Here is a 25881-nt window from a genome sequence, read left to right on the forward strand (position 1 = left end):
AGAATTTTTGATAAAGTCCGTCATCCAAGCTATTCCAACATATCTTATGGGGGTTTATAGATTTCCTACAGGTTTGATCCAAGAAATTCATGGAATGATGGCCAGGTTTGGTGGGGGTCGAATGAGAGAGAGGTAGGAAGATCCATTGGAAAAGTTGGGATGCTCTTTATCAACCGAAATGGCTTGGGGAAATGGGATTTAGAGACTTGGGAGTCTTCAAAACGAGGCTCTCCTTGCAAATAGCTATGGAGATTTAATTAGCTAATAATGAAAACTTGCTTGTTAGCCGAGTCTTCAAAGCCAAGTACTTTCCGCGTTCTTCTATTTTCGAAGCTGCCCTAGGCCCTATTTCTAACTGTTCTTGGTAAAGCTTGTGGAGTTCAAAGGCACTAGTTAAGGAAGGGATGCTTTGGAGGGTGGGAGATCGATAGCAGGAATATTAAGATTTGGGAAGACCCGTGGCTGATTGATGAAGAAAGCAGGTTTGCTACCACAATGAGAAATGAAGAAGAGTGTTGCACCGTTAATGAGCTGTTTGATGAAACAGGTTTGGAGTGGGATTTTGGCTAAATTGATCGCATCTTTAATGAGAGAGATATGAAAGCCATTTATGCTATCCCTTTCAGTGAGAGACGCCCAAGGGACTTCCTTACTTGGGCGTTGTCGAAGGATGGATGCTATGAAGTCAAGACCGCTTATTTATTGGAGAAATCTTGTTTTCTTGAGGAGTTTGAGTATTATTGGGCTGAAGTGTGGAAGGCAAAGACGACTCCAAAGGTGCGACATTTTTTGTGGAGGTGTTGTTCGGATGCTTTTCCCTAGGGGTGTTGTAGACACCTAAAAATGTCTCCCCAAAACAAAACCCGATGATAAACCCCTTTCACCGTCACTATTGGTCGGGTTCAGTATTTAATCCCAAGAGTGCTTAAAAAATCATATTTAATTAAATTCAAATTTTGAATAGTCCATGGGTCAGTCTTGATGTTTGGTCAAAGCATAGATTTTTTAATTTCAGCCCAAACCTTTTTTATTTTATTGTTTTATTATTTATTTTTGGCCCAAACCTTTTATTTATTTTATTTACTTATTTTCTTATTTTAGCCTAAATAACAATAAATCAAAAAAAGGCCCGAAATTATCAATCGACACTTAAAATGCTGAACGAAATTAGGATTAAAAATGAATTTAGACGGAAAAGCGGACTGAAAATTCCCGCGCCACGGCAGCTGTTCACCGTGTCACGGGAAACTTTCCCGTCTGACGATGGAATTTCCCGTGACACGGGAAACCTGCTGTGACACGGGAATTTCTGTGTCCTTTCCGCGTAAACCCTTAACGCGTTTTCTCCCCCGTTTACTAAATATTTCCCGCGTCACACAAAATTTGCACCGTGTCACGGGAATGTTTCCCGTCTGACGGTGGGATTTCCTCTGTCACGGTACAGTTTGCCGTGTCGCGGGATACTTTTTTAAGGTTTTTATCATTTTAGGGTTCCGTGTGTTCCCTCAGCACATTTTCTCTATAAATACCCCCTCATTTCTGATGTACGTGGCATCAATTAATTCTCTATTTTTCTCTCTTCTATGCTTTAGCCTAAACACTAGCCTACCCTTCTTCTTTCAAAATTCCTTCTTCAAGTACTCCAAGGAGTCCATACTTTACTCGTGGTTCTGTCCTTAAGCCAAGGCGTGAAAGGTAGAACTGTTTGAGGGTTTGGCCCCAAATCAATTCTATTTATTTTAATTTAATTATTGTTTTATTATTATTTCCTCGAAGTTACTAACTCGTTTATTATTTTGTAGTTGCAAACAAACAGAATCAAAGTAAGAGTTATGTTCCTTTTATTTCTATTATTTTTCTAACGATTTTTGTATTGTTAGAATTATTGTTAAATTGCTTCCAATATTAATGTTTATTCTATTGTTATTATGATCACCATATTTCATGTTTAATGGGAATATGTAATTGAAAATCACGCCTAATAAGATAATTTGGACAACCGATTTAGGATCCTTTTTAATCTTGTTGTTTAATCAAGTGATCACAAATATTATGTGTTGCATTAATATTAAACCAATTTAGCATAATAATAGTTTGGAGCAAATTGAATCTTTGTTTGCATGCCTTTGAGATCGCAGGAATCACTTTTCACTGTAAGAATCGAGTAGAGACCAATACGGGCAAATGTGACTCCATGAATCACTTCGTACCATCATCCCCGATCCTCCTTTCGTGGTTCCGAACCATATGGAGTTAGTAATCTCATGGATTATGAATGGGGTGTAACCTTCACGGGTCAATCGTTGTTGCCTTCGTTGTCCCTTTATCGTGGCTGCCTTTTATGATCCGTGAACGGTTTACAAGTTCCTTAAAAACTTGTTGGCGGCTCCCTACTTTCCTTGTCCCTAATCGTGTCCCTTATCGTATATGTCAATTCCCACTTCCTATGAGTGCCAAGCATATTCACCACATGCTTTAACGTAGGCGCACTTCGAGCGACGCCTACAGGTGTTCATAAATCGGTTCAGACCGAAAAAATGGATCGGACCACCCCAAACCGAACCTGGACCGGACCTAATTAATCAGTCCGGTCTTTGGGTCTTGAAATTCATTTTTTTCGGCCCGGTCCAAACCCCTATAAAAAACCGGTCTTAGACCATACCGATTTTTTTATTAAAAACATGCGTGAAACCTTAAATAATGGTTAAAATTATCCTTAATAAGCTTAGAAAACTTTAACTTTATAAGTTTTTTGTACTAAACATATAAAAAAAGACGTAAAAATGACGTTAAAATATAGATTTTCCTTTACTTTTTTCGTGTTTTCCATAACTTTATTAAAAATTTAGTATTCTTTTTAAGTAAATCTTAAATCGGTCCAAAGTGGTCCGGTCCGGGTTCGGTCCTAGCTTAATCGGTCTGGTTTTTTGTTCTTAAAATTCTAATTTTTGGTCCGGTCTTGGACCGATGAACAACCCTACTCTTCCCACAAGGAGTATTTTGGAGCATAGACATCTTGTTGATGACTACTGCCCTTGTTGTAACTCTGAGAGTGAATCCACCATTCATGCCCTTCGAGGAAACTTTGCTTTGGTTGGGCAAAAACCTTCACGAAGGAGGTGTATCAAAGAAGCCTATTTCTCGCTTGGTTCATTTGGTTTAGGCGCAATAAATGGGTTTTTGAGAATAAGCTAAGTGGGAACCGGATGAGGTCATTCTCCTAAGGCACTGCAGACTTGTGGCAGATTTTGAAGAGTACTCGGAGAGGATTTATGGGGGTTTCTCTCCCATTTCGAATCCTACTGAGGATTTATGGGGGTGTCTCTCCCATTTCAAATCCTACTGGTGATAAGGTTTGGACTCCCCCACCTCAGGTTGTGGCAAAGATCAATGTCGATGCTTTAGATGCTGAGGGATGGGTTGTCCTTGGGGTGGTTGCTCGTGATTATAAGGGGAAAGTGCTATTTGTTGTTGTTATAAGAATCAAAGCAAGGTGTGATCCTCTAGTAGCCGAGAGCAAGGCTTCGTTATTTGGCATTCAAAAGGCGATTCCCTTTGGCTACAACGATATCATACTAGAGTCTGACTCGTTGCTCCTTGTTTTCAAGCTCAAGAAAAACTCAATATCCTTTGCTACGGTTGATGGAATCCTTGAAGATATTCTATTAGCTATCTCGAATTTTTCTTCCATTATTGGTCCCATGTTAAGCGTGATGAGAATTTTGTTGTCCACCATGTTGCTAAGTTAGTGCCGTTAGGTAGTGAACAAGGTTGGAAAAATCTTGTCCCAAATGAGATTGCCCTGTATGTATTTTTGGATACTCTTACGATGAATAAATGCACTAACTGCTTTTTTTCAAAAATAAATAAATTACAATTATGTACATGAATGTGATTGGCGCAAGAACAACTTTCACAAATAAGCTATTAATTAAAATTAAAGAGACAAATAAGGACTAATTAACAAATCTTGTAACCTGGTTGGACTATTGAATAAGAACAAAAAACAAATAGTTATTCCAACGATGGTTCTCATATCATAATCTTTATACTCTGTGTAACCTATGTTTACTATATGATATCGAATGAAATAAATTGGTTATTTGGGAATGAAAGTATGAAAAGTGTTTAACAATTAATCATTAGATCCTTCTACATCCATAGACAACCACTACTTTGATTTATACAACTTTGATTATCATTTAATTTAATTTCAACAACACACAAACTTAATTTAATCACTGCACATAACCCTTAAAAAGTACACAAGAGAATTGCTAAGAGTTAATCGAATTTAGTGGCGGAGATATATATATATATATATATATATATATATATATATATATATATATATATATATATATATATATATATATATATATATATATATATATATATATATATATATATATATATATTTGTTGCAAGATTTGAACTTTGATATCTTATCCATTATTTTATGACAAAAACAGTACACTAATTTTAAAAGCAAGTATGGGCAAAATTTAATCTTTATCTTGAGCAAAGGGGGAGGCCATTGGCTCCGGTGCTCCACCCCTAATCGAATTAGCACATACAAGTAAATGGAAAAATTAGAAAAATCTAGATAATGAATATAGATGGATTAATGCATTTTTGTTTCTTGATTTTACATACATAATCGACACATATCAAGCAATAGTTTGGTCAATCATAAAAAAATCCTTCATGACGGCCACATACATGAAAATAAAGAGTAAGGTAAGAGCATTATTATTATCTCCGAGCACTCTCACATGACTAGATTCAAACTCTAGATAGCAAAGTCTCTTCGATAGTTACTGTGCTTACTTAATACTTTTTCGAGTGTTAATTAACACTAATTTTTTTTAATGTAATTTACGTACACATCGTGTACATATGACTAGTCTAAAAGGCGAAAGAGAGAGTAGTTGAATCAAACAAAGCAAGAAGTTTCGGATTAAAATTTGGAGGAGAGGAAACAACGACTGGGGAGGTCGGCCTAAGCAAAATCCAAACTTTCAACCTCCCAAGGTTTTAGGAGAGAGAAAATCAGGGAGAAAATCCAAAACCCTCTTCAATTCTCCAACAAAGAAAATGCCAACTTTGACGAAACTCTTTAGTATGGAAGAAGCCGCCGAGCACAACACCAAGGATGATTGCTGGGTAGTTATTGATGGAAAGGTTACCTTTCTTTTCCTTGATTTTTTCATTCATTTTCCAGATCTTCTTATTAAGTTCTATTAATTTGCTTCATTTGGGTGTTCATTATTGTGGAATTTGTTCAACAAGTAGTTTACTTTAGTGGGTTTTGATTTGATTTTGTAATGGTTGTGCTTAATTGAAAGAAATGGCATCTGGGGTTTCGCTTGGTTTCAATCTTGCTCTGAATTTGTAACTGTTGTACAACTCCACTGCGTTTTGTTTTGTATTTTCAGTAAATTTGATTACTTTTTGCTTTATATATCCTTGATTAGTGAGGAAATTTTAAGTTATTAGGTTTAAAATCCTCATTGTTGATGCCTTGTTGGGTTATTGCATAATAATCCAATGCCCCAATTTGGTGTTGTTTGTGCTCGACATAGTTGTGGACTCCAATGCACATTTTGGTCTTGTTTATGCTTTGATTAGCTGTGGAAATATGTTAGATGGTTGTGGATTCCAGTTCTGTATTCGGTTCCGTTTGTGCTCAACATAGCTGTGGACTCCAAAGTTCCAATTTGGTTTTAAGTGTACTATGATACACTTCAATTGTTCACATGACAACAAGAATACCAACTGAACAAATGATACAACAAAAATAAGACACAGTAAGCCCAAAAAACAAGGAGTTGAGAGCAAACACTACCAAATTGAGGCTTTGGAATCCACGGCAAACACTAGCAAACACTACCAAAAAACGTTACTGAAGACGTAGCTTAGACATTGCTGTGGATTCCAAAGCCTCAATTTGGTAGTGTTTGCTCTCAACTCCTTGTTTTTTGGGCTTACTGTGTCTTATTTTTGTTGTATCATTTGTTCAGTTGGTATTCTTGTTGTCATGTGAACAATTGAAGTGTATCATAGTACCTAGCTAGTTTTTGGGCTTTTAGGATAATTTACTGATTTTACTCTACACATGAATTACTCCATGATTGGATGTATATTTCTCTGTTTACTTCTGTGTTTCCTTAGATTGAGTTGGTGTTGGTGTTGGTCATTTAGAGGCAGATCTTTGAACTTTGTTATTGTTGGGGTTTATGATGCTCTAAGATATCCTCAATGTTTTAAAGACTAAAAAGAGGCTGTGCTTTCTCACTTTCCCGCTATATACTATATTTTCTGGCTTGTAAGTACAAACCATATGTATGCATGTATTCTGAGTTTGAGTGCATATACTTAGATTATCTTTTCTTTAAATTACAAGATAAGACTTATGTAGCTTAGGTATTCGGTATTCCTGTCAATGAGAGGTATACTAGCTGGATGTTTGGGAGGAATTCTTTACGAGTTGGGAGATTATTTTGATGTCAATATTAATATTTCAACATGTTTGATTTTTTCAAGAAGCTCTGCTGCTATCTCAAATCAATTAGCATCACTTTATTAGGTGTATTCTAGCTCTCTTATGTATTCAGTAGATCTCAAGCATATCAATTATTTTTGTGGCATATATGTTTGTGCTTTAAAGTGTGCACTTATGTTTGCAAGAATTGCAACAAATCATGAAGCCATATATCTTTTCCAAGTGTGCTTATAATCATGTGTGAATGTCTTTCCTCTCAAGATGTTTGGGATGAGAGAGATTGTTGTGTGTGTGTGTGTGTGGGGGGGGGGGTTCAAATCAGTTTTGCTTCCAAAATTGTCGCTGCTTGTGTTTCTCAAGCTGTCAGATTGCTATTGTTGCATTAACATGTTTGTGATGTGCTTTTAGTTATCTTCAATTCTTCATCACTCGTGTCCAATAAGTATATATGTCAATCTTAATCCTCCTGCATTTAGCTTTGGAGTTTTTCTCTTGCCAAATACTTTGTATATGTGTCATTTGTTGTTTGGTCACAAAGAGTTGTGTTCAAATTCAGAATTATCTATCTCAGTGGTTAAGTTATTCACGCTAGAAGCTCTAAGTACGTGTGAAGTCAGGTATAAGTATAAGGTATAACATCTTAAATTGGATAGAGGATTACCACTAGTGTTGCTGATGTCTATCTTTCGAGTCGTACGGGCTCTTTCTTCTCAATGAGCTTGTTTTTCTGCATATTTAACATGGCTTAATGTGCCGTATCTTGTGTTACCATATTTAATGATTATTAGTCCAAGCTTTGGTGAACGTGTGCTTTGAGTAAACAAGGCAGCATATTGCCACACTGCCCATACATAGTGTATTAGTGTATGTTATAGACTGATTTTCTGGGTTTATAATTCTGATATAATATTGGTAGTAAATAAGATTTAAGCTTGAATTTTGATTGATAATGTTGAAAGGTTACAAAAGGATAGGTTAATAGCTTTAGGCTATCACTCTCAAGATGGCTTTAGGCCATGACTCTCTAAGGTTTTCCTTCCATACAAATTTCTGCCTAATCTTCCCACTACTCAAACTACCATACTTATACTAAAATGATCAAGCTGACCTTAAGGCTAACATCTGATACTTAGCTAATTTAGAAAAACATAAATAGAACACAAAGAAATTAGATGTCTTCCTTTCCTTCTATTCTTCTTATTGGAGTTTGTCTTGTTGCTAAGAAGTGCCCCCTGCTGCTGTTGCTTGTTGCTGCCCATGCTTGCTCCTCCCTTTGTGCCTCGTATACACCACTAAAGGTGGTTGACCAGGCTGGGTTTGACCCAAGTTGAGGTTTGACCCCGGATTGGTGTGTGGGTTACTTGGATCCATGACATTGTATTGATCTTATTTAATTTTTTCAGAATTCGTTTTTAATGTGTAGTCAATTACTCCCTGTTTTGGAAAGTATATGGATATAGTATTATTCATCTTACTTAGATTTTGGAACTCAGTGAATGATTCCTTTTCAGGTGTATGATGTTACATCTTACCTCGACGATCATCCCGGTGGAGATGATGTGCTTCTCAGCGCAACTGGTATGTCCATTTATCTCCGTAGATCCAGTGTTTGCTGTTATGTATCAATATTTTCCCAGTATAAGAAACCTAATGTTGATGCCCTACAACTTATGAGATAATCATTACACTGTAATGGTGGGAAGCTTATAAAAATATTCTATGCAAATTTTCTGAAGTATCATGTACGTATAATGAAGGAAAGGACGCAAAAGAAGAATTTGAAGATGCTGGACATAGCCAAGACGCGAGGGATGAGATGGAGAAGTATTTTGTTGGAGAGTTAGACCCATCTGCTGCAACTATTCCAGAACCTAAACAAGAAAAGAAGGATCTGGATACCATCCAGAAGATTAAGGACTTGCCTCTGCAGTACTGGGCAGCTCCTATAGCCGTTGTTGGCATCTCAATTGTAGTTGGCTTCCTTTACTTACGAAAGAAGTAGGAAACTCGTAGAAGCAAGCAGGGAGCAAGTAGAACAAGCATCATACTTCAATTCAACTCAAAATAATTGTTGATTGAATGAGAAGGATAGCTTAGCAATTTTGATAGAAAATTTATTCACCTGGATTTTTCATTGATAAACAATAGTATATCCTGATATTCTTGTGGAAGCATGAATTTTGGTCAGAGCTTGAGAGTACGCATAATACGAGAAGTACGTGGAGAATTGATCATTCAAATTGGTTGTTTATGTGTTTTCGAAGGTCTCTCTTATAATTTTCAAAAATGGAATATTTAACTTAATCAATAACTCAATTTATCTAACTTTATTCTGATACTGATTATAATGCAAAATCAGATCGAGCAAATGAAATACACGAGGAAAAAATGTGAAAGAAAGGCCTTGTTTGGCAAATGGCGGTTGGCTGTTGGCTGGTTCACTTGGCTTGTTTGACCAGCTAGAATGTTTGGCTGTTTATAATGGCTTTTGAAATTGGTTGTTTAAGCTGGTTGTTTATAAAAGTTTTTGGTAATTAATTGTTGGTTGTTGGCTGTTTATTAGATAATTTGTGGGCCAACAAGCCAAAAGCTAACAAAAAAGCTACTCAAAGCAGCTTTTTCATTTTCAGCTTTTTCGCTGACTAAAAAGCCAATTACCAAACACAATTTTTGGTTGTTAGACCACCTAAAAAAGCCAAAAGCTAACCAAAAAGCCATTAAAAAGCCAATTACCAAACATGGCCTTAGTGTTTGTTTGGTCGGATGAAGAAAGTAGTAACTCTAGTGAGACTTCAACACACATGGAGTTCTATTTCCTAGGAAATGACAAGATTTGTTCAATTTACTGGTTCAATTTATTTTTATCAATAACTCATATGTGTATATATTCTCTTTATCAACCATACTTTTTTTATAGAGTATATTTATACAAGAATTGTTGAATTACAAATTATTGTACTCCCATTTTTAAATACTTGTTCCACTTTCCTTTTTCAACCGTTTTTAAATACTTGCTCCATTTCTTTTTATGGAAAGCTTTTACAATATTTAATTCATTTCTCACACTTAGTGGACCCAACATAATACTCTATCTCCTCCTATTCTTCCACTACTTTTGCTTTTTACAATTTTTTATTTTCTCAACTACTCCACTACCTCTATATTTTATTACTTTTTCCAATTTCTCCTAAAACTCCGCGCATGGAGAAATGGAGAAAGTATTTAAAAATAGAGGGAGTAAATCTTTATAAATATAGACATTTAGTAAAGGGAAAATGAAAACTAATAATCCTATCTTTCCTCTGTCTTCCGTAAACAATCTCACCTTTTGAAATTTTAGAAACAATCCCACCTTTGACAGAGATATTCCACTAACGATCCCTTTGACCTTCAACCTATTAAACAGGTTAATTCTTTTTTTTTCCTTAATTTTTCTTAGTTTCTCTTCTTGGCCACCAGTCCACCACCAACACCACCCCTGCACCCTCATGCACTACACCAGCTGCTCACCTTTGACAGGGATATTTCACTAACGATCCCTTTGACCTTCAACCTATTAAACAGGTTAATTCTTTTTTTTTCCTTAATTTTTCTTAGTTTCTCTTCTTGGCCACCAGTCCACCACCAACACCACCCCTGCACCCTCATGCACTATACCAGCTGCTCACCTCCTCCCACTTTACCACCGGCAACAAATACACCATCGCAACCAACATCAACAACAACCCACAACCACCTAACTACTTGGAAAACACCACCCTCAAACCCAATAAAAATAAAGAATGGTTGCGGCACCGCATCAATAGCACCACCCGCCTCAACTCCGCTGCCAATTCCTCCGTTCAACCCCTCTCTTCGCCGATCTCAGGCAGCTTCGACGATGCTTCCACCGCCAACATCCTCCTTCGCCTCTTCCATGAACCCGATTCTCTTTCCTCCATTGCACCGAAACCTCCAATTCTCTCTCCCCCATTGCGTCGAAACCTTCAATTCTTTTTCCTCCAATGAATTTTAGTATTACCTTCATTCTTTTGCGCTTTGTAGGGCCAAGTATTTCTTCGCTTTGTTCTCCGATCGATGGAGCAAAAATGATGAAATCACCTTCTCTTTGCTATGAGTCTATGACAGTGATATGGAGGGGCGGGGATGGGGGCCTTTCAGGCGATAAGAGTGGCGATGACAGTGGTTTCTGACGCCTTAGAGGGGTAGGTTGGGTTGCGAGACTGGGGTTGGGGCGTGTCTGGGCTAGTGTCGGGGTTGTTTTGGTTTTTTTTTTAGTTAATTTTTTTTATTAGTATAATTTAGAATAAACCAATTAAAATTCGACACTTGTCTTATAAGACCGACTAAAGGTGGGATTATTAGATTCCATTTTTCCTATAATAAAAATGGAATACACGAGACTTCAACTAGTTAACAAGATATATGGCATGTTCTCATTTACCGAACTGAACTGATTAGAACTGAACTGAACTAAACTGATTAGAGTTGAACTAAACTGAACTGAGTATTTTATACTCCCTCCGTTTTTTTTTGTAAGTGTTACACTTCCTATTTTCAGCCGTGTTTTTTAAGTGTTACACTTTCTTTTTTGGCAAAAAGCTACATTAAAATATCATATATTTCTCCTCTCATGGTCTCCACCCAAACCCAATACTATTTTTTATATTATATATTTCCTCTCACATTCATTACTTTTCAATAAAATATTAACCTCACTATCTTATTTTTACAATTTTTTAATACTCCAACTACCCACTCTTACCTCTTATTTTATTTAAATCAATTATAAAATGCCTAAAACTATGTGCTGGTCAAAGTGTAACACTTAAAAAAACACGGAGGGAGTTAGAGGAAGAAATTAGGAGCTGAACTGAATTGAAATTATTAGAGCTAAACTGAATTGAAATTATTAGAGCTAAACTAAATTGAAATTATTAGAGCAAATAATCATATTAAAACAGGTCATACAGTATAACTCTAAAACAAAACTTACAGACACCCGATTCAACAAAACCAATTCCACGGCCCCCGGAGAACAATCTTTGAAATTGCAGTGTTCACTCTTCACAGCAGCGAACACAAAAAAAGAAAGAAGAAGAGAGAGAAAAGGAAGAGACAATGATGAATCAACCAGGAATGCAGAAGAACACACTCTATGTTGGAGGATTGGCAGAGGAAGTTAACGAATCCATTCTTCATGCCGCATTCATCCCTTTTGGAGAAATCAAAGATGTCAAAACCCCACTTGATCAAGCTACCCAGAAACACAGATCCTTTGGTTTCGTTACTTTTTTGGAGAGAGAAGATGCTTCTGCTGCCATGGATAACATGGATGGTGCTGAGCTTTATGGTCGTGTTCTTACTGTTAATTACGCTCTTCCTGAGAAGATTAAGGGTGGTGAACAAGGATGGGCTGCTCAACCTAGTATGTTCCCTCTTTTCTTTCTCTTTTTTTGTTCTGAAACCCTAATTTTAATCTTAGTTTTTCGTGGGTTTTGTTGTTGATTGTTGAATTTATGTTGCTATAATTTGTGGGTTTATTTTTGTTTTCACAATTGTGAGGTTTGGTTGTTGTAATTTATGTTGTGGGGTTTGTTTGTTGGGGAAGAGGGGTGATTGTAATTTGGATGAATATTGTTTCTGAGTTAGGCATTGATTTTGGTGGTTTTGTATTGCTTGGTATTACAATTCTTGAGGAGTGATTGAGTTCAAATTCGTGGCCAAATTATTACTCCCTTCGTCCCTAGATTATATTCCTACTTCTCTCTATTATGTGAGGAATTAATGCTAGAAGTAGGAATGTAATTTAGGAACGGAGGGAGTATGAGATAAAGAAAGGTTTGTCCTGAAATTAGTAGAGAGGGAGAGAGGGTGAGGGCTATTAATGTTGACAAATACCGTGATTTCATCTGCCATGAAAAATCTGCAATCTTGTTCTAGGATGTGTGCTTGTGTTTTCAGCATGAATGTGCCAAGATTTTCATAATAGAGCATATGACGTTTATGCAAATAGATGATTGTGTTTATTTTAGAAGTTTGAAACTTGCAAACAGTTAATGCTTTGATATCTAATTCACTGGCAAATTCCGTGTGAGGGTTGTTCGATACGATTTGCCCAATATGTAGAACCTGTGTTACACTGGAACAAAAACAGGAAAGCTTGAGAACACATTTTCAGACAATGAGTAATTGTAGAATTACATAGAGTGAACAATAAATCAATTATTTTGCCTATGCTTAGAAGAACGGAACACTTTGGTCTGTTATTGGCAGCAATACATAGATAAGGAGGGTATTGTAGATAGTATAGTTCTATTTGAAGGTATTTGTAACAGTACACAAGATATGTACTGGAATCTCAAGCAATTATCACTAAGAATTAGCGATTTCAATGGAGAAACTCCATTGATGACTCAAGAAGAATACAGAGGAATATCAGACGAAGAAGTAGAGAGAGAAACTTTGGGATTTCTATTTCTTAAGAATTGAATTAAAAAAAAATCTTACATTGATTACAGATATTAATACTTTGTAAGGAACTAAAAATATCTCTAACAAACTTATGCTGACTCATCAAAACTAAGCTGACTCAACTCCCAACTAACCACCTATTACAATACTTCCCCTTTAAGACAACTTGTCCTCAAGTTGACACATCAAATCCAGGGAAACGTTTTTCAAAATCCTCAGCAAACTCCCAAGTTGCTTTAGTAGCAGGACAATTCTTCCAACTCACTAAATACTGGACTGCTGCAGCATTGTGATGTTTAACTGTTCTTCTTCCCAAAATAACCTCAGGTTCCCACTCCTCATCTGCATCCTTGCACTGTAACCACTCAGGAATGTGAGTAATTGCTGGTAAAACCCCACGAAAGCTCTTCAATTGAGAGACATGAAAGACAGGATGAATTTGAGCATCTTGAGGTAGCTTCAACTTATAAGCAACACTTCCAACTGATTCCAAAATCTGAAAAGGCCCAAAGAATCTAGAAGAAAGCTTTTCATTAAAGTGTCCTTTGATTGATTTCTGCCTATAGGCCTGAAGCTTCAACCACACCCAACTTCCAACAGCAAACTTCCTGTCACTTCTCTTTTTGTCAACCTGGGACTTCATTCTGTCCTGAGCTCTTCTCAAATGAAACTTTACCCTCTGAATCATTTCCTCTCTCCTCCTCAAAGATCTGTCAATAGCATCAACCTTTGATTCTCCTGGCAAATAAGGTAGATGAAGTGGTGGGGGTTGAGAATAAACTATCTCATATGGAGTAGCCTGAGCTGAAGTATGAAAAGTAGTATTATACCACCATTCAGCTAAAGGCAACCACCTACACCAATGCTTAGGATTCTCACTAGTCATACACCTAATATAGGTTTCAAGGCATCTATTAACTCTCTCAGTTTGACCATCAGTCTGAGGATGATGATGGTAAGCTGATGAAAGCAGCAACTCAGTACCTTGTAACTCAAACAAGGCTCTCCAGAAGTTACTTAGGAACACAGAATCTCTATCACTAACAATAGATCTTGGCCAACCATGCAATCTGAATACATGATCCAAATAAACTTGAGCCACATCAACAGCTGAATAGGGATGAGACATAGCCATGAAATGAGCATATTTACTAAACCTGTCCACCACCACAAATATAACAGTTTTCCCACCAGCATTTAGAAGGCCACCAATAAAGTCCGTCGAAATATCAGTCCACACCTCATGGGGAATAGGTAGTGGTTGAAGTAGACCAGGAGTAGCCACATTCTCAGTTTTGCTTGCTTGACAAACCAAACAACCTCTCACAAATTTGGACACAAATGCAGACACACCTCTCCAATAAAACATACTTTTTACTCTGACTAAAGTTGCATCCCTGCCAGAATGGCCACTTTGACCAGAAGAGTGCAGCCACCCCAGAATAGCAGCCTTCAATTCATCATCTGGTCCCACCACCAATTTCCCTTTTCTTCTGAGTAGTCCATCAGCTATAACATAATGAGGATAAGAGTGACCCAACTGAATATCACTAAATTTTTTTGCAGTATTTACATCCAACAAATAACTGTCTTTGAGCTTCTGAGCTAAGTTAGAATCTAAGACAGTCAAAGCCAAGCACAAAATCTCAGAGCCAGACACCCTTGAGAGTGCATCAGCAACTGCATTCTCACTACCACTTCTATACACAATCTCATAGTCGAACCCCATTAACTTGGATAACAATAGTTGCTGAAATGGAGTTGAAATCTTTTGTTGTAACAACCACTTAAGACTCTTTTGATCTGTCTTAATTACAAACTGCTGCCCAATTAAGTACTGCTCCCATTTCTGAACTGCAGTCACAACAGCCAAGAGCTCTTTTTCATATACAGATAGCTTTTGCCACCTAGGTCCAAGAGCTTTACTCAGAAAAGCCAAAGGATGACCTGTTTGCATAAGGACAGCCCCAATCCCCATATTAGAAGTATCAGTCTCAATTTCAAAGGGTTTTGAGAAGTCAGGCAAAGCAAGAACTGGAGCTGTGCTCAAAGCTGTTTTCAAGGAATCAAAAGCCAACTGAGCATCACTGTTCCAGTTAAATTCACCTTTCTTTAATAACTGAGTTAAGGGCTTACAAATATAACCATAACCCTTAACAAATTTTCTGTAGTAACCTGCGAATCCCAGAAAACTTCTCAGCTCTTTCACATTTTTAGGAGTAGGCCACCTAACAACTGACTCAACTTTCTTATGGTCAGTTTCAACCCCTTTTCCAGAAATAAAGTGCCCCAAATACTCCACCTTGTCAATTCCAAAAGAACACTTACTCATCTTAGCAAACAAAGTATTCTGTCTCATCAATTCAAAGACAGACCTCAAATGCAACAAGTGATCTTGCAAGGTACTACTGTAAATCAAAATGTCATCAAAGAAGACCAACACACATTTTCTAAGCAAGGGCCTAAAAATGTGATTCATCCAACTCTGAAATGAAGCTGGAGCATTTGTGAGTCCAAATGGCATAACCAAAAACTCATAATGACCATTGTGGGTTTTGAATGCAGTTTTGAACACATCTGCATCATGTACCCTTAACTGATGATATCCTGCTCTCAAATCAATTTTGCTAAAAATCCAAGAGCCAGCCAATTCATCAATCAGCTCATCCACCACTGGTATAGGGAATTTATCCTTAATAGTTTTCTTATTAAGTTCCCTATAGTCTACACATAGCCTCCAAGAGCCATCCTTCTTTCCCACAAGCACTACTGGTGAAGCAAAAGGACTGCAGCTGTCTCTAATAATACCTTGCTCCAACATTTCTCTAACCAACTTTTCAATGGTGTCCCTTTGAGACAAAGGATACCTATAAGGCCTAATGCTCACTGGATTAGCTCCAAACTCTAAAGGTATCCTGTGATCAAAAACTCCTCTATTTGGAGGTAAGGCCTTAGGCTCATCAAATATATCCTTGAACTCGTGCAACAAACTTGAAATACTGCTGGGAATATCTGCTATTTCAGTTTTCAGACAGAACATCTCAGTAGCTGAATTCTCAGGAATCAATTGCAAAAAATACAACTGACCAGATTGATTAAGAATCTTGTCAGCTTTCTGGCCCAGAGTAGCCACCACTTTCTTAGGTTTCTCTCCCTGAAGCACATAATTCCTTCCACAAAAATCGAATTCCATTACCAGCTTCCTGAAATCCCAACTAATTTTACCCAACATACTCAACCACTGTACACCCAAAACCATATCACAACTCCCTAAAGAGATCAACAACACATCAGAAACAAATTCAGTGCCCTGAATAGACCATTTAAACTCCTTACAAACATGCTGACAAGCCAAATGATTACCATCAGCTACAGTCAGTGCTTGAGGGGAAATACTCTCAATTTTGCACCCAAGTTTCTTAGCAACATTAATATCTAAGAAATTGTGGGTACTTCCAGAATCAATCAAGACATGTAAGGGGCTATTGCCACAAACTCCAGTTACTCTCATAGTCTGGAAGCTAAGATTACCACTTAAAGCACTTACAGAAATTTGGGGATCCATATACTCAACTGCAGTAGCTGACTCCTGCTCCTGCTCAAACTCCATCACCTCTTCATCAGACTCATCTTCCCCAGGAATTTCTACTTTAAACAATTGGGTTTGTTTAAGGGGACATTTGTGATTTCTCTCATAGGGCTGATCACAAAAATAACACAACCCTTTTAATTGTTTTTCCCTTCTTTCAGCAGCGGTTAGTGTAATCTGGGGTTTATTAAAGGGTCTGGAAGATTGAAAGGGCACCAAAGCACCAGAGTTTGTAGTACTAGGCTTGAAACTAGAACTAGAAACTGTACTCCTAGCACCAGAAGGAAAATAGGATTTACCTAAATTCTTGGATGCATCTAAACTTTCTTCCTGCAACCTAGCAAACTCAACAGCATCTGCTAGAGTCTGAGGCTTAAAAGCCTTAACAAAGGGCTTAACAGCAGGTTTCAATCCCCCAATAAAACTAGCAAGGAAATATGAATCAGGCAACCCATGGTTCTGCTGTAACATCAAGGATTTAAGTTCCTCAAAGTCATCAACATATGACTCAATTGAACCCACCTGATGCAACTTATTAAAATTCTCAACTGCATTAGCAGATTTAGAATCCTTAAATCTAGCAGCCAAATCAACAACAAAATCTGTCCATTCAACATTACTTCTACCAGCCAAATAGCTAGCAACCCACACCTCAGCTTTATCAATCATATTCAAACTAGCAAGATCAACCTTCTGTTCATCACTAATTTTGCACAACTTAAAATACTTGTTGCACTTTTTAATCCACAATCTACAATTATGGCCATCAAATTTAGGAAACTCGAGTTTAGGAACATACCCAAGAGTCCTGGTTGGATTGGACCCTCCATCACAAGATTTCGGAGTAGAAATTGGAGTAGATACTGGAGATTTGGTCCCAACTTCATCCAATTTCGTGCTCAAATCCTCCATCATCTTCAGCACACGTTCTTGAAAAATTGAGCTGACCTTCTGCTGCTCACCCAATCGCAATTCAAGATCCTTAACTTGCTGCTCAACAGACACCATCCTCTTTACTGAAATTGGTGCCAGGAATACACCAAAGAATATCCAAGAAACAGGAATTGCAGCGAAAAATCGAAGAAAATCGAAGGAAATCAATCTGGGTATTTTCGATTGAACTGGGTATTTTCAAGAATTCAGAATTCCTGAAATGGGTTTGCTCTGATACCAATGTAACAGTACACAAGATATGTACTGGAATCTCAAGCAATTATCACTAAGAATTAGCGATTTCAATGGAGAAACTCCATTGATGACTCAAGAAGAATACAGAGGAATATCAGACGAAGAAGTAGAGAGAGAAACTTTGGGATTTCTATTTCTTAAGAATTGAATTAAAAAAAAATATTACATTGATTACAGATATTAATACTTTGTAAGGAACTAAAAATATCTCTAACAAACTTATGCTGACTCATCAAAACTAAGCTGACTCAACTCCCAACTAACCACCTATTACAGTATTAGTTGATTTGAGACTTTAAAAAACCAAGAAGTAAAAAAAATTTGTGTTAATATAGAAGAGGTTTCTCTTGGATATCTTTCCAAGTCCAATTGCTCTATAACGAGAAATGTGCCGGTTTCTGTGCATCATAGTGTAGCACCATCAATAAATTCTGGAGATATATATGTGAGAAAACAGCATAACAGCTGTGAAAAGACATTGATAATCATGATTATCTGTTTATCACAAACAGCACTTGTCACCATGCTGCCTGAGGGAGTATAATTCACCAGTTTACTGATTAATTGATAATTTCCTATCAATATATTTTAGAACTTCAGAATAGAAGTAATTAATCAAAATTAAAAGAAGACCGCACAAATCCTGCTGTCAAAATTTGGTATCTACAGTCTTTATTATGTTGGGGCAGAGTTTTAACTCAGTGTTTAGCAAGATCAGTTGTTTTACACAGCTCATTCTGTGAATGTTTAGCAACACTCAGTGTTTAGCCTCTGATGTGAAAAGGGGTGGGAGGAGGATTGAGGGGTGTTTTTGATGCTTTCCAATGCTATAGTCTCTTCCTCTTGTAGCATGATTACTACTTTTATGCAGACATACTAGTTACACGTACCTAGACTTTTGTATCAGCTGAAAATCATTTGAAGTGCTTGTTGTTTGCATTATCTTATTGCTCTATTCCCTTTTTTTTTTTGAGAATCACATAGGCAATCAGCAGCATGACTTCTTATTTTGTTGTCTTATTATTAACCTGTGTTAACTTTGTCTGCAGTTTGGGCGGATGCTGATACATGGTTTGAGAGACAGCAGATGGAAGAAGAAATGCAACGTCTCCAGGCTGAGCACAAAGCTTCAATAGAAGCAGCTGAGGAATTGCACAGAAAGAAATTGGCCGAGGATCGAGAAGGGGAAAAAGAGGATGACCCCATGGCTAAGGCTGAAGCAGAGGTCTTACAGCAGAATCAGAGTTGATAGTTCTCGACCTTCTTTTACTTGAAGAGAAAAATAGAGGGAGTCCAGGGAGAGCTGTTTTGACATCATCAGACACACTTTTACTTGTGGTTTTGCTTCTAGAGATCGCCTAGATAGATGTATAAACAACGGCGTTAGTGATAAATGGAAGTGTTTTGCAAAGTGATTTTCTTCTAGAGATTGCTGGATAGATGTATAAACAACGGCTTTAGTGATGAATGAAACTGTTTTGCACCTATAGTTAAAAAGGAGGTACTCCCTCCGTCCCCGATTGATAGTCACTTTTGTCATTTTTGGTGACTCAAAATGTTGTTCACATTTGCTTTTTTCAAGTACCATTAATATTATTTTTTTACCAAAATTCTCTAACATTTGCAAAAATATTTGTGCAAAATTAACTTTCCCATGTAAATTTTACTTTCCCATGTACTTTAATTACTTTCTCTTTCTACTTTTTTACATACCCAATGTAAATTTACTTTTTCAATGTACTTTCTTTAATTCTCCTTAATTCCCGTAATTTTTCTTCAAAAGTGACTATCAATCGGGGACGGAAGGAGTATCTGACAATCTAATGTGCTTTAACTGTTAACTTTCTCCTGTCCCCAGAATCATGCTAGGGGAGGGAAGCATTTGTATTTTCCCGGAAAGATTGTGGCTAGCGTCTTTAGCAGTTGGGGTGTTTCACCACACCAGTCAGCTAGAATGAAAATCTCTTGTGCATTAGGTCAATGTTGGTGAATTGATGAATAAAAGAAGAATCAAAGGTGACAGGAAAAAAAGGGCATGTGCTAAGGCCATATTTTTTAATTTTTGATGGAGATAATTCAAAATGGTCTCATTTTATGAATACAGTATGTTTTATTTAAGAAATGGTGAAGTGCCCTTGCTTTCTACAGTTAGTACTATGTAAAATAGAGCAGTACAAACCACACTAGTCGAATGGCATGAGGTGCCAAACCTGCAGTATATAGTTTAACCATTGTAACCACCCAAGTCAAATTATGTGAAGCATCAAGCCTATTTTGAATCTCTATTCCTTTATGTATACGTTTATCAACATTTATATATTTACTCAGCATTTTACTAAGGAGATCTTGTGTCGTAGGCTCATGGCTCAGATCGGTGGTGCCAAAGATCATGGTTTGTCAAGTATATCATCACAAACTATATAGCATCTATTGTAAATTAATAAATTGACAGCATGAGGCTGTATGCCTGTATCACTGAAGCATTATGAACTCTAGCAGTGTTGCAGTGGTAGAAGCAATAGTTGATGGATCTTTATATAGCTGCAGGGTGATTGCAGATTTCATCTAAATACTCTTCTTGAATGTCCTATATATAACAACGATCCAACTCTTCTTTTCCATCTCTCATCTTGTTTTCTCGAGCCTAGGCTAAAATATCCGAATTCTGCATATTCCGGGTAAGTCTATTGTAAGCCCCCTAGTAGAATTTCTTAATAATTAATTAACCCTAGAGCTCAACTTTGAAGCAACAAACATTTGCTTATAATTATTGCCATATTTCAAGCTGTTGGCATTTTGCATAACAGTAGGATCTCCTATTTCATACATGCAAAGAATATAAGAACTCAAGGATAAAACAACCTTGAAATCTGCAAATCATTATGAGCAATAGTTGTATGATATATGATTTACTAAGGCCAAACATAAGTCAATTTATCTAAATTTGTTACTGCAGACAATGGTATACAATTTGTTACAGCCTATTTTTTATAGGCACAGAGATATAAGAGAAACATGAAAACAAACCCTTTAAGTACCTAAAAATGGTTAACTATCCCCCTTTTTAAGCATAGCATCACATAACTTGACAGCATCAAGGTTATCCCTAACATTATGTACTCTAACTATATTTGCACCGCCCAAAACTCCAGCAGAGATGGAAGCGACAGTAGCTGGATCTCTATCAGTTGCTACAGGACGATTGCAAATCTCACCCAAAAACTTCTTTCTTGAAGGACCCATTAGTAAAGGGCTATGAGACAAGGCCAGACTCTTCTTTGCCAACACTTGCCGTAATTTTTTCAAACCTGAAAGAAGTTCCAGATTTTGATTTGTATTCTTGGAAAATCCAATGCCTGGATCGATAATTATCCTCCAAGCAGGAATCCCTGCTGATTCAGCATCCATGATCCTAGAGCTCAACTCTAAAGCCACTTGCTCGCAAACATCATTATATGTCAAGTTTTCAGTATTTTGCATCGAAGTAGGATCTCCTCGCATATGCATTGCAATATAAGGCACTTTAAGGCCTGCAACCACGTTGAACATCTCAGGATCCAGTCTTCCACTAGAGACATCATTCACAATGTGTGCCCCTTTCTTCACAGCTTCAAAGGCAACTTTTGAATTAAAAGTGTCCACAGATAAAATTCTTCCTTCTTCCTCAATTATCTCCTTAACAGCTTCTAAGACAGGGACTAATCTTTCTAGTTCTTCCTCAGCAGAAATCCTAGTTGCCATTGGCCTTGTGGATTGAGCCCCAATGTCAATTATATCAGCGCCTTCCGAGATCAACTGACTAACTTGAGAAACTGCACTTTTCACAGATAGAAACTTCCCTCCATCACTAAAGCTATCGGGAGTCAAATTCAAGATTCCCATTACAGAGGTTTTCTGAGACCAATCCCACATGTGATTTCCAACTGGCAAAACTCTTTTCATTCCATCCTTCCCAATAAGTGATTCTCCGCCAAGTTTTTCCCATGCTTCAAATAGTCCACCAGAAAAAATTGATAATGAATGCCAAGAAGCAATTGTGTCATTTTCTACATCATTCCCAATTATGTCCATTAATGGAGCCATCACAAATGGTCTCTCCCATATCCGTTCATGGGGAACTATGAGATTCTCAGTTCTTACCCTGAACTTCCCGTAAAATAGCACATCCAAATCAATCGGCCTAGGGCCATATCTTATTCCATTAGTTCGACCCATATCCTTCTCAATTTTCTTCAGCATCCCTAATAGTTCTTGAGGCCCAAGTTTTGTAAAGCCTCTCACAGCAGAGTTAAGAAACTTGGGTTGATCAGTCACATAGGCAGGATCTGTCTCATATAAACAACCATGTCTTGTGATGTTTATGCCTAATTTCTTCATTAGGTGCAGAGCTTGGTTGAAATTTTCTATTCTATCTCCTATATTGCTCCCGAGTGCAATTACGACTTCATGTTCCTTGGAACAAACTTCAAATGAGGCTTCTGCTGATGAGTGAAGGAAAGAAAGAGATGAAGCTGCAAAACCACAGCTTCATAAGTGCATATTAACATCCATTTACTTTTAGAAATAGAAACCTTTTAATTATAGCATAAATCATAAGGGCATTCCATTATCCTATCAGGCACTGCACAAATATTAAGTGGAAAACAAAAAAAAAGGAAAATATATGATCATTTTATCAGTGATCCTATCTAAGAGCCCTAGTGATATCCAGATCGCCGATTTAGATCTTAGCTTTCGGTGAACATGAAAACAAGTATATAATTGTGCAAAAACGTAGATACATTATATCTCAGACTTCCCCAACTAGTGAGCAATGGAATAAATTTGGAGTCTAACTGTTTATCTGCAGATTAAAGGATAGAAGAATTCATACAAGGACAATTTTGCTTTACCTCTACCATACTTTGAAATATCCTTCCAGATTAATTGGGTTGATTTCAGCTGCTTAAGCACATTCAACATGACTATAATGCCTCTATCAAATATGCCAAGTCGAAAATCTTAATCTTAAACCATCCAGTTCTTCAGTCCACTGCAATTCAAAGTTAAAATCATCAAAAGGGATTGTCACAATTAGAGCACAATGTCATGTAATGAACAGAAATTGAGCATTATATTCGATAATAAAGAGCATATACACAAAAAATAAAAAAAAATAAAAAAAAATAAAAAAAAAACAATTAAATTGATAGATTGAAAGAGAATTGTCAAATTAAGATGCACTCAACTCAGCAAAACATATAATCTCTTCTCCATCATTATTAAATTACTTACAAAAAATACTTTTAAACACATTTTTTTTGTTGATGCAAAATTCCTCAATAACATACATTGCCTTCTCCATTAGCATTATCCTAATTACATAAGTAATGATGAAACATTAAATGAAATAATGAACCTTGATTTTGTTGTAAGTCACAAGTAATCATACACACCATATAACTGTACAAGTAACATAACAACTACAATTTCAATCAAAAATTACAATCAAATTTACACCCCCAAGAAAAAGATTTAAAAAAAAATTGAAATCATTCAATTAGAAATCGATTATAAATTTTCCACTACAGACTAAAATTACAAACACCCACATCACAAAATAACTATAACAACAATCAACAAGTAAATTTACAACAACATTAATAAAAAAAAAAAAATTGATTTTGCAAAATTGACTAACCTTTGAAAATGAAAGAGAAAACCTTTAAAGAGGCAAGAGGGTGCAGTGGGGTGCGGGGCTAGTGGGTGGTCCGGTGGTTTTGATTGGTAGAAATAGAGCTTTGGGTTATGGAGTAGAGTATAGAGAACGCTCAAACGGCTCTATGCAGCTATGCTACTATAAGCAATTGGACTTGACTAGTGACAGCACTAATCCAATGAGCAAGGCCCAGTTTTGTAACGTCAATAAATGAAAATTGTTTATCAAATGACTTTTTAAAAAAAAAAGGTAAGGAGAAGAACTTGAGAGTGAGGGGGAAAACGTAAGTCGTACCCACACTTAACATCTAGCCTTAAGGTTGGAAGGTACAATCTTTACTATTACACTAAGATTAGTTTAGTTTATTAAATGAACAATATAGTATACTATTGCAAGATAAATTTGTATATGAGTGACAAAATAAAGAGAGAGATTTAAAAAAAAAAAAAAAGGCATATGATGCAAAAAGAGATTGAGACACATGACAACTTAAAAAGAAGTAAAAGTTGGGGAGGGGTTGCCGGCACCAGGGAATGGCCTTGCACTTGTTTTGAGCATCGTGTCTCCGTCTTCTCTTGAATTGCGTATTGAAGGATCTTGCCTTATGAATCTGTATGAACTCTATCTGCAGTTCTTGGATCTTCCGATTCATCTATTACTGCTTAACAGCAATTCAGACTATCCTGTGTTTTTCTGCAGTGATACTTCATTCATCAATGGTGACAAGGTGAGGCAAAGACTCCATTTTTTAATATATGATATATTTAACCTATTTTTTTTATATATATAACCTATTTCTGATATTTGGATGTGACATCATTTATGGTGGTCCCCATTGAAAATGGTGTTATTAAGTTCTCGTTAAGACTCACCAAGACTTGCCCAAATTTATTCCTTTAGCCCTAAGACTCAAATATATGACAAAAAAAAAAGGATAATAAAAATAAAATTGAGGTGGGTTCCAATCTCAAGTGTAAGTTCAGTCTTGGAATTTCAAGACTCAACTTGAGACTTGCTTGAGATTTAAGAAGAAAAATAAGGGAAGTCTTAAACATAAGTTTTGAGACTCAAGATGATGATATCACTCCAAGTCTTAAGACTTGGGGCTAAACTTGCTCAACTTCTTTCTCATTCAATTACAATAAATCTAACAACTTATTATAAACGCAGACATAAACTGAAATAAAAATAAAAGGACAAGCTAGGTAACTGGGATATTGATGCATGCATGATTTGCATCTACTACATCCACGGACTATTAATAGCATCCACACTGGTGGAGTAGCTCACAATTTCTCTCTCCAATTTTACTTCTTCCACATCATATTTCACTAACTTGAGTCACTCATTTACTTTTTTCACAATGGTGAGCTAGCTTACTACAACTAAAAAAATTGTTTTATGTTAATTTTGGACAAAAAAATTAAATGAAAATATAAAAAATTGCCACTTGTCTTCTCCTTGTTTGTCACTGGGCTCGTGTGCCGAGGTTGTCAGTGACTTGGAATAGGGAGGAGCATCATCTCATGAGTCACCTTTCACAATGGTAAGCTAGCTCAAAATAAGAAAGAGTGTGTTGTAGGGAAGGTCTTGACTCTTGAGTCACCCAATGTGGGTGCTCTAAGGTCTCGTTTGCTTGAATGTGGGAAATGCACATTCTTTGGAAAATTTATAATTCCATGTAATTGGAAATTCCATTTATATGACCAATTGGCCTTATTGTCTCAGATAAAATTTTGACCCGAAAGTAATACATCTTTTATTTTGTTTTACTATGTACTTGTAACATGTTGACACCTGTCTTTATTCGCAAAATTTTATTATCGTATTTAGTGACTGATAAGTAAAGTATAATTGAGTGCAACCTTGCTAGATCTGTGTAAATGTATTAATCTATTGCATATTACTAAATGCGAACTGAAAGAGATTCTTGACAGCATCATATTAAAAAAAAATTCCTCAAAAGTATTTGCTTACAAATAAAGTATTCTTACTCTAACAAAAGATTGTATCTAAATACTATAATTGGTCTATCGAGTCCTTATATTTTTATACCCTTTTTATAATCTATATACTATATATTAAAAGACGTTTATAAAATTGTGTATGTGTCACACGAACCCTTTTTTACACCCGTATTACGCCACATCATCATTCAACAATCTGTACCATCATGCCACATCATCATTCAATTATCCAAATTAAATTAAAAATGCATGCAAAGAAATTCGAACCTAAACTTCATTGAATAAAAACCACATGCATTGTCATCTTAGCTAGAATTAAATTATAATCTATGTTTCCACATTTATGTATAAATACATATAGTCCAAGTATTATAATGTAATATAAAACCAAAAAAATCCAAAATGAGGTATTGTTGTTGATTAGGGGATTTTTCCCCACCAATCACCATCTGACAAGTGG

At 36.5% G+C, this 25881-nt stretch overlaps 4 protein-coding genes across 4 annotated transcripts; 3 read left to right on the forward strand and 1 right to left on the reverse strand.

The window, feature by feature from the left end:
• Positions 1–3272: 3272 nt before the first annotated feature.
• Positions 3273–3749, forward strand: LOC110683506. Its single transcript, XM_021859933.1, has one exon. It carries the CDS (start codon positions 3273–3275, stop codon positions 3747–3749), a length of 477 nt encoding a protein of 158 aa, XP_021715625.1.
• A 1169-nt stretch (positions 3750–4918) lies between these two features.
• On the forward strand, positions 4919–8745 carry LOC110721671 (cytochrome b5-like). Its single transcript, XM_021900873.1, has 3 exons — positions 4919–5184; positions 8017–8083; positions 8263–8745. The coding sequence occupies exons 1-3, from the start codon at positions 5098–5100 to the stop codon at positions 8505–8507; spliced, it is 399 nt and encodes a 132-aa protein (XP_021756565.1). The 5' UTR covers positions 4919–5097; the 3' UTR covers positions 8508–8745.
• A 2697-nt stretch (positions 8746–11442) lies between these two features.
• On the forward strand, positions 11443–19245 carry LOC110721680 (peptidyl-prolyl cis-trans isomerase E-like). Its single transcript, XM_021900882.1, has 2 exons — positions 11443–11933; positions 18806–19245. The coding sequence occupies exons 1-2, from the start codon at positions 11627–11629 to the stop codon at positions 19003–19005; spliced, it is 507 nt and encodes a 168-aa protein (XP_021756574.1). The 5' UTR covers positions 11443–11626; the 3' UTR covers positions 19006–19245.
• A 1391-nt stretch (positions 19246–20636) lies between these two features.
• On the reverse strand, positions 20637–23637 carry LOC110721688 (folate synthesis bifunctional protein, mitochondrial-like). The gene is made up of 3 exons (XM_021900890.1): positions 23437–23637; positions 22649–22788; positions 20637–22267 (listed from the first exon to the last, which is right to left on the reverse strand). Exons 2-3 carry the CDS (start codon positions 22716–22718, stop codon positions 20805–20807), a joined length of 1533 nt encoding a protein of 510 aa, XP_021756582.1. The 5' UTR covers positions 22719–22788; positions 23437–23637; the 3' UTR covers positions 20637–20804.
• Between the last annotated feature and the right edge of the window lie 2244 nt (positions 23638–25881).

Source organism: Chenopodium quinoa, unplaced genomic scaffold, assembly GCF_001683475.1.
Source record: "Chenopodium quinoa cultivar QQ74 unplaced genomic scaffold, ASM168347v1, whole genome shotgun sequence".
Taxonomy (NCBI): Eukaryota; Viridiplantae; Streptophyta; class Magnoliopsida; order Caryophyllales; family Amaranthaceae; genus Chenopodium; species Chenopodium quinoa.

Coding starts and splice junctions, on each gene's coding strand:
- LOC110683506 (XM_021859933.1), top strand. CDS start 3,273: ATGGGGGTTTCTCTCCCATTTCGAATCCTACTGAGGATTTATGGGGGT.
- LOC110721671 (XM_021900873.1), top strand. CDS start 5,098: ATGCCAACTTTGACGAAACTCTTTAGTATGGAAGAAGCCGCCGAGCAC. Junction 5,185..8,016: donor GGGTAGTTATTGATGGAAAG/GTTACCTTTCTT, acceptor ATTCCTTTTCAG/GTGTATGATGTTACATCTTA. Junction 8,084..8,262: donor TGTGCTTCTCAGCGCAACTG/GTATGTCCATTT, acceptor CGTATAATGAAG/GAAAGGACGCAAAAGAAGAA.
- LOC110721680 (XM_021900882.1), top strand. CDS start 11,627: ATGATGAATCAACCAGGAATGCAGAAGAACACACTCTATGTTGGAGGA. Junction 11,934..18,805: donor AGGATGGGCTGCTCAACCTA/GTATGTTCCCTC, acceptor CTTTGTCTGCAG/TTTGGGCGGATGCTGATACA.
- LOC110721688 (XM_021900890.1), bottom strand. CDS start 22,718: ATGTTGAATGTGCTTAAGCAGCTGAAATCAACCCAATTAATCTGGAAG. Junction 22,268..22,648: donor TATTTCAAAGTATGGTAGAG/GTAAAGCAAAAT, acceptor GTGGTTTTGCAG/CTTCATCTCTTTCTTTCCTT.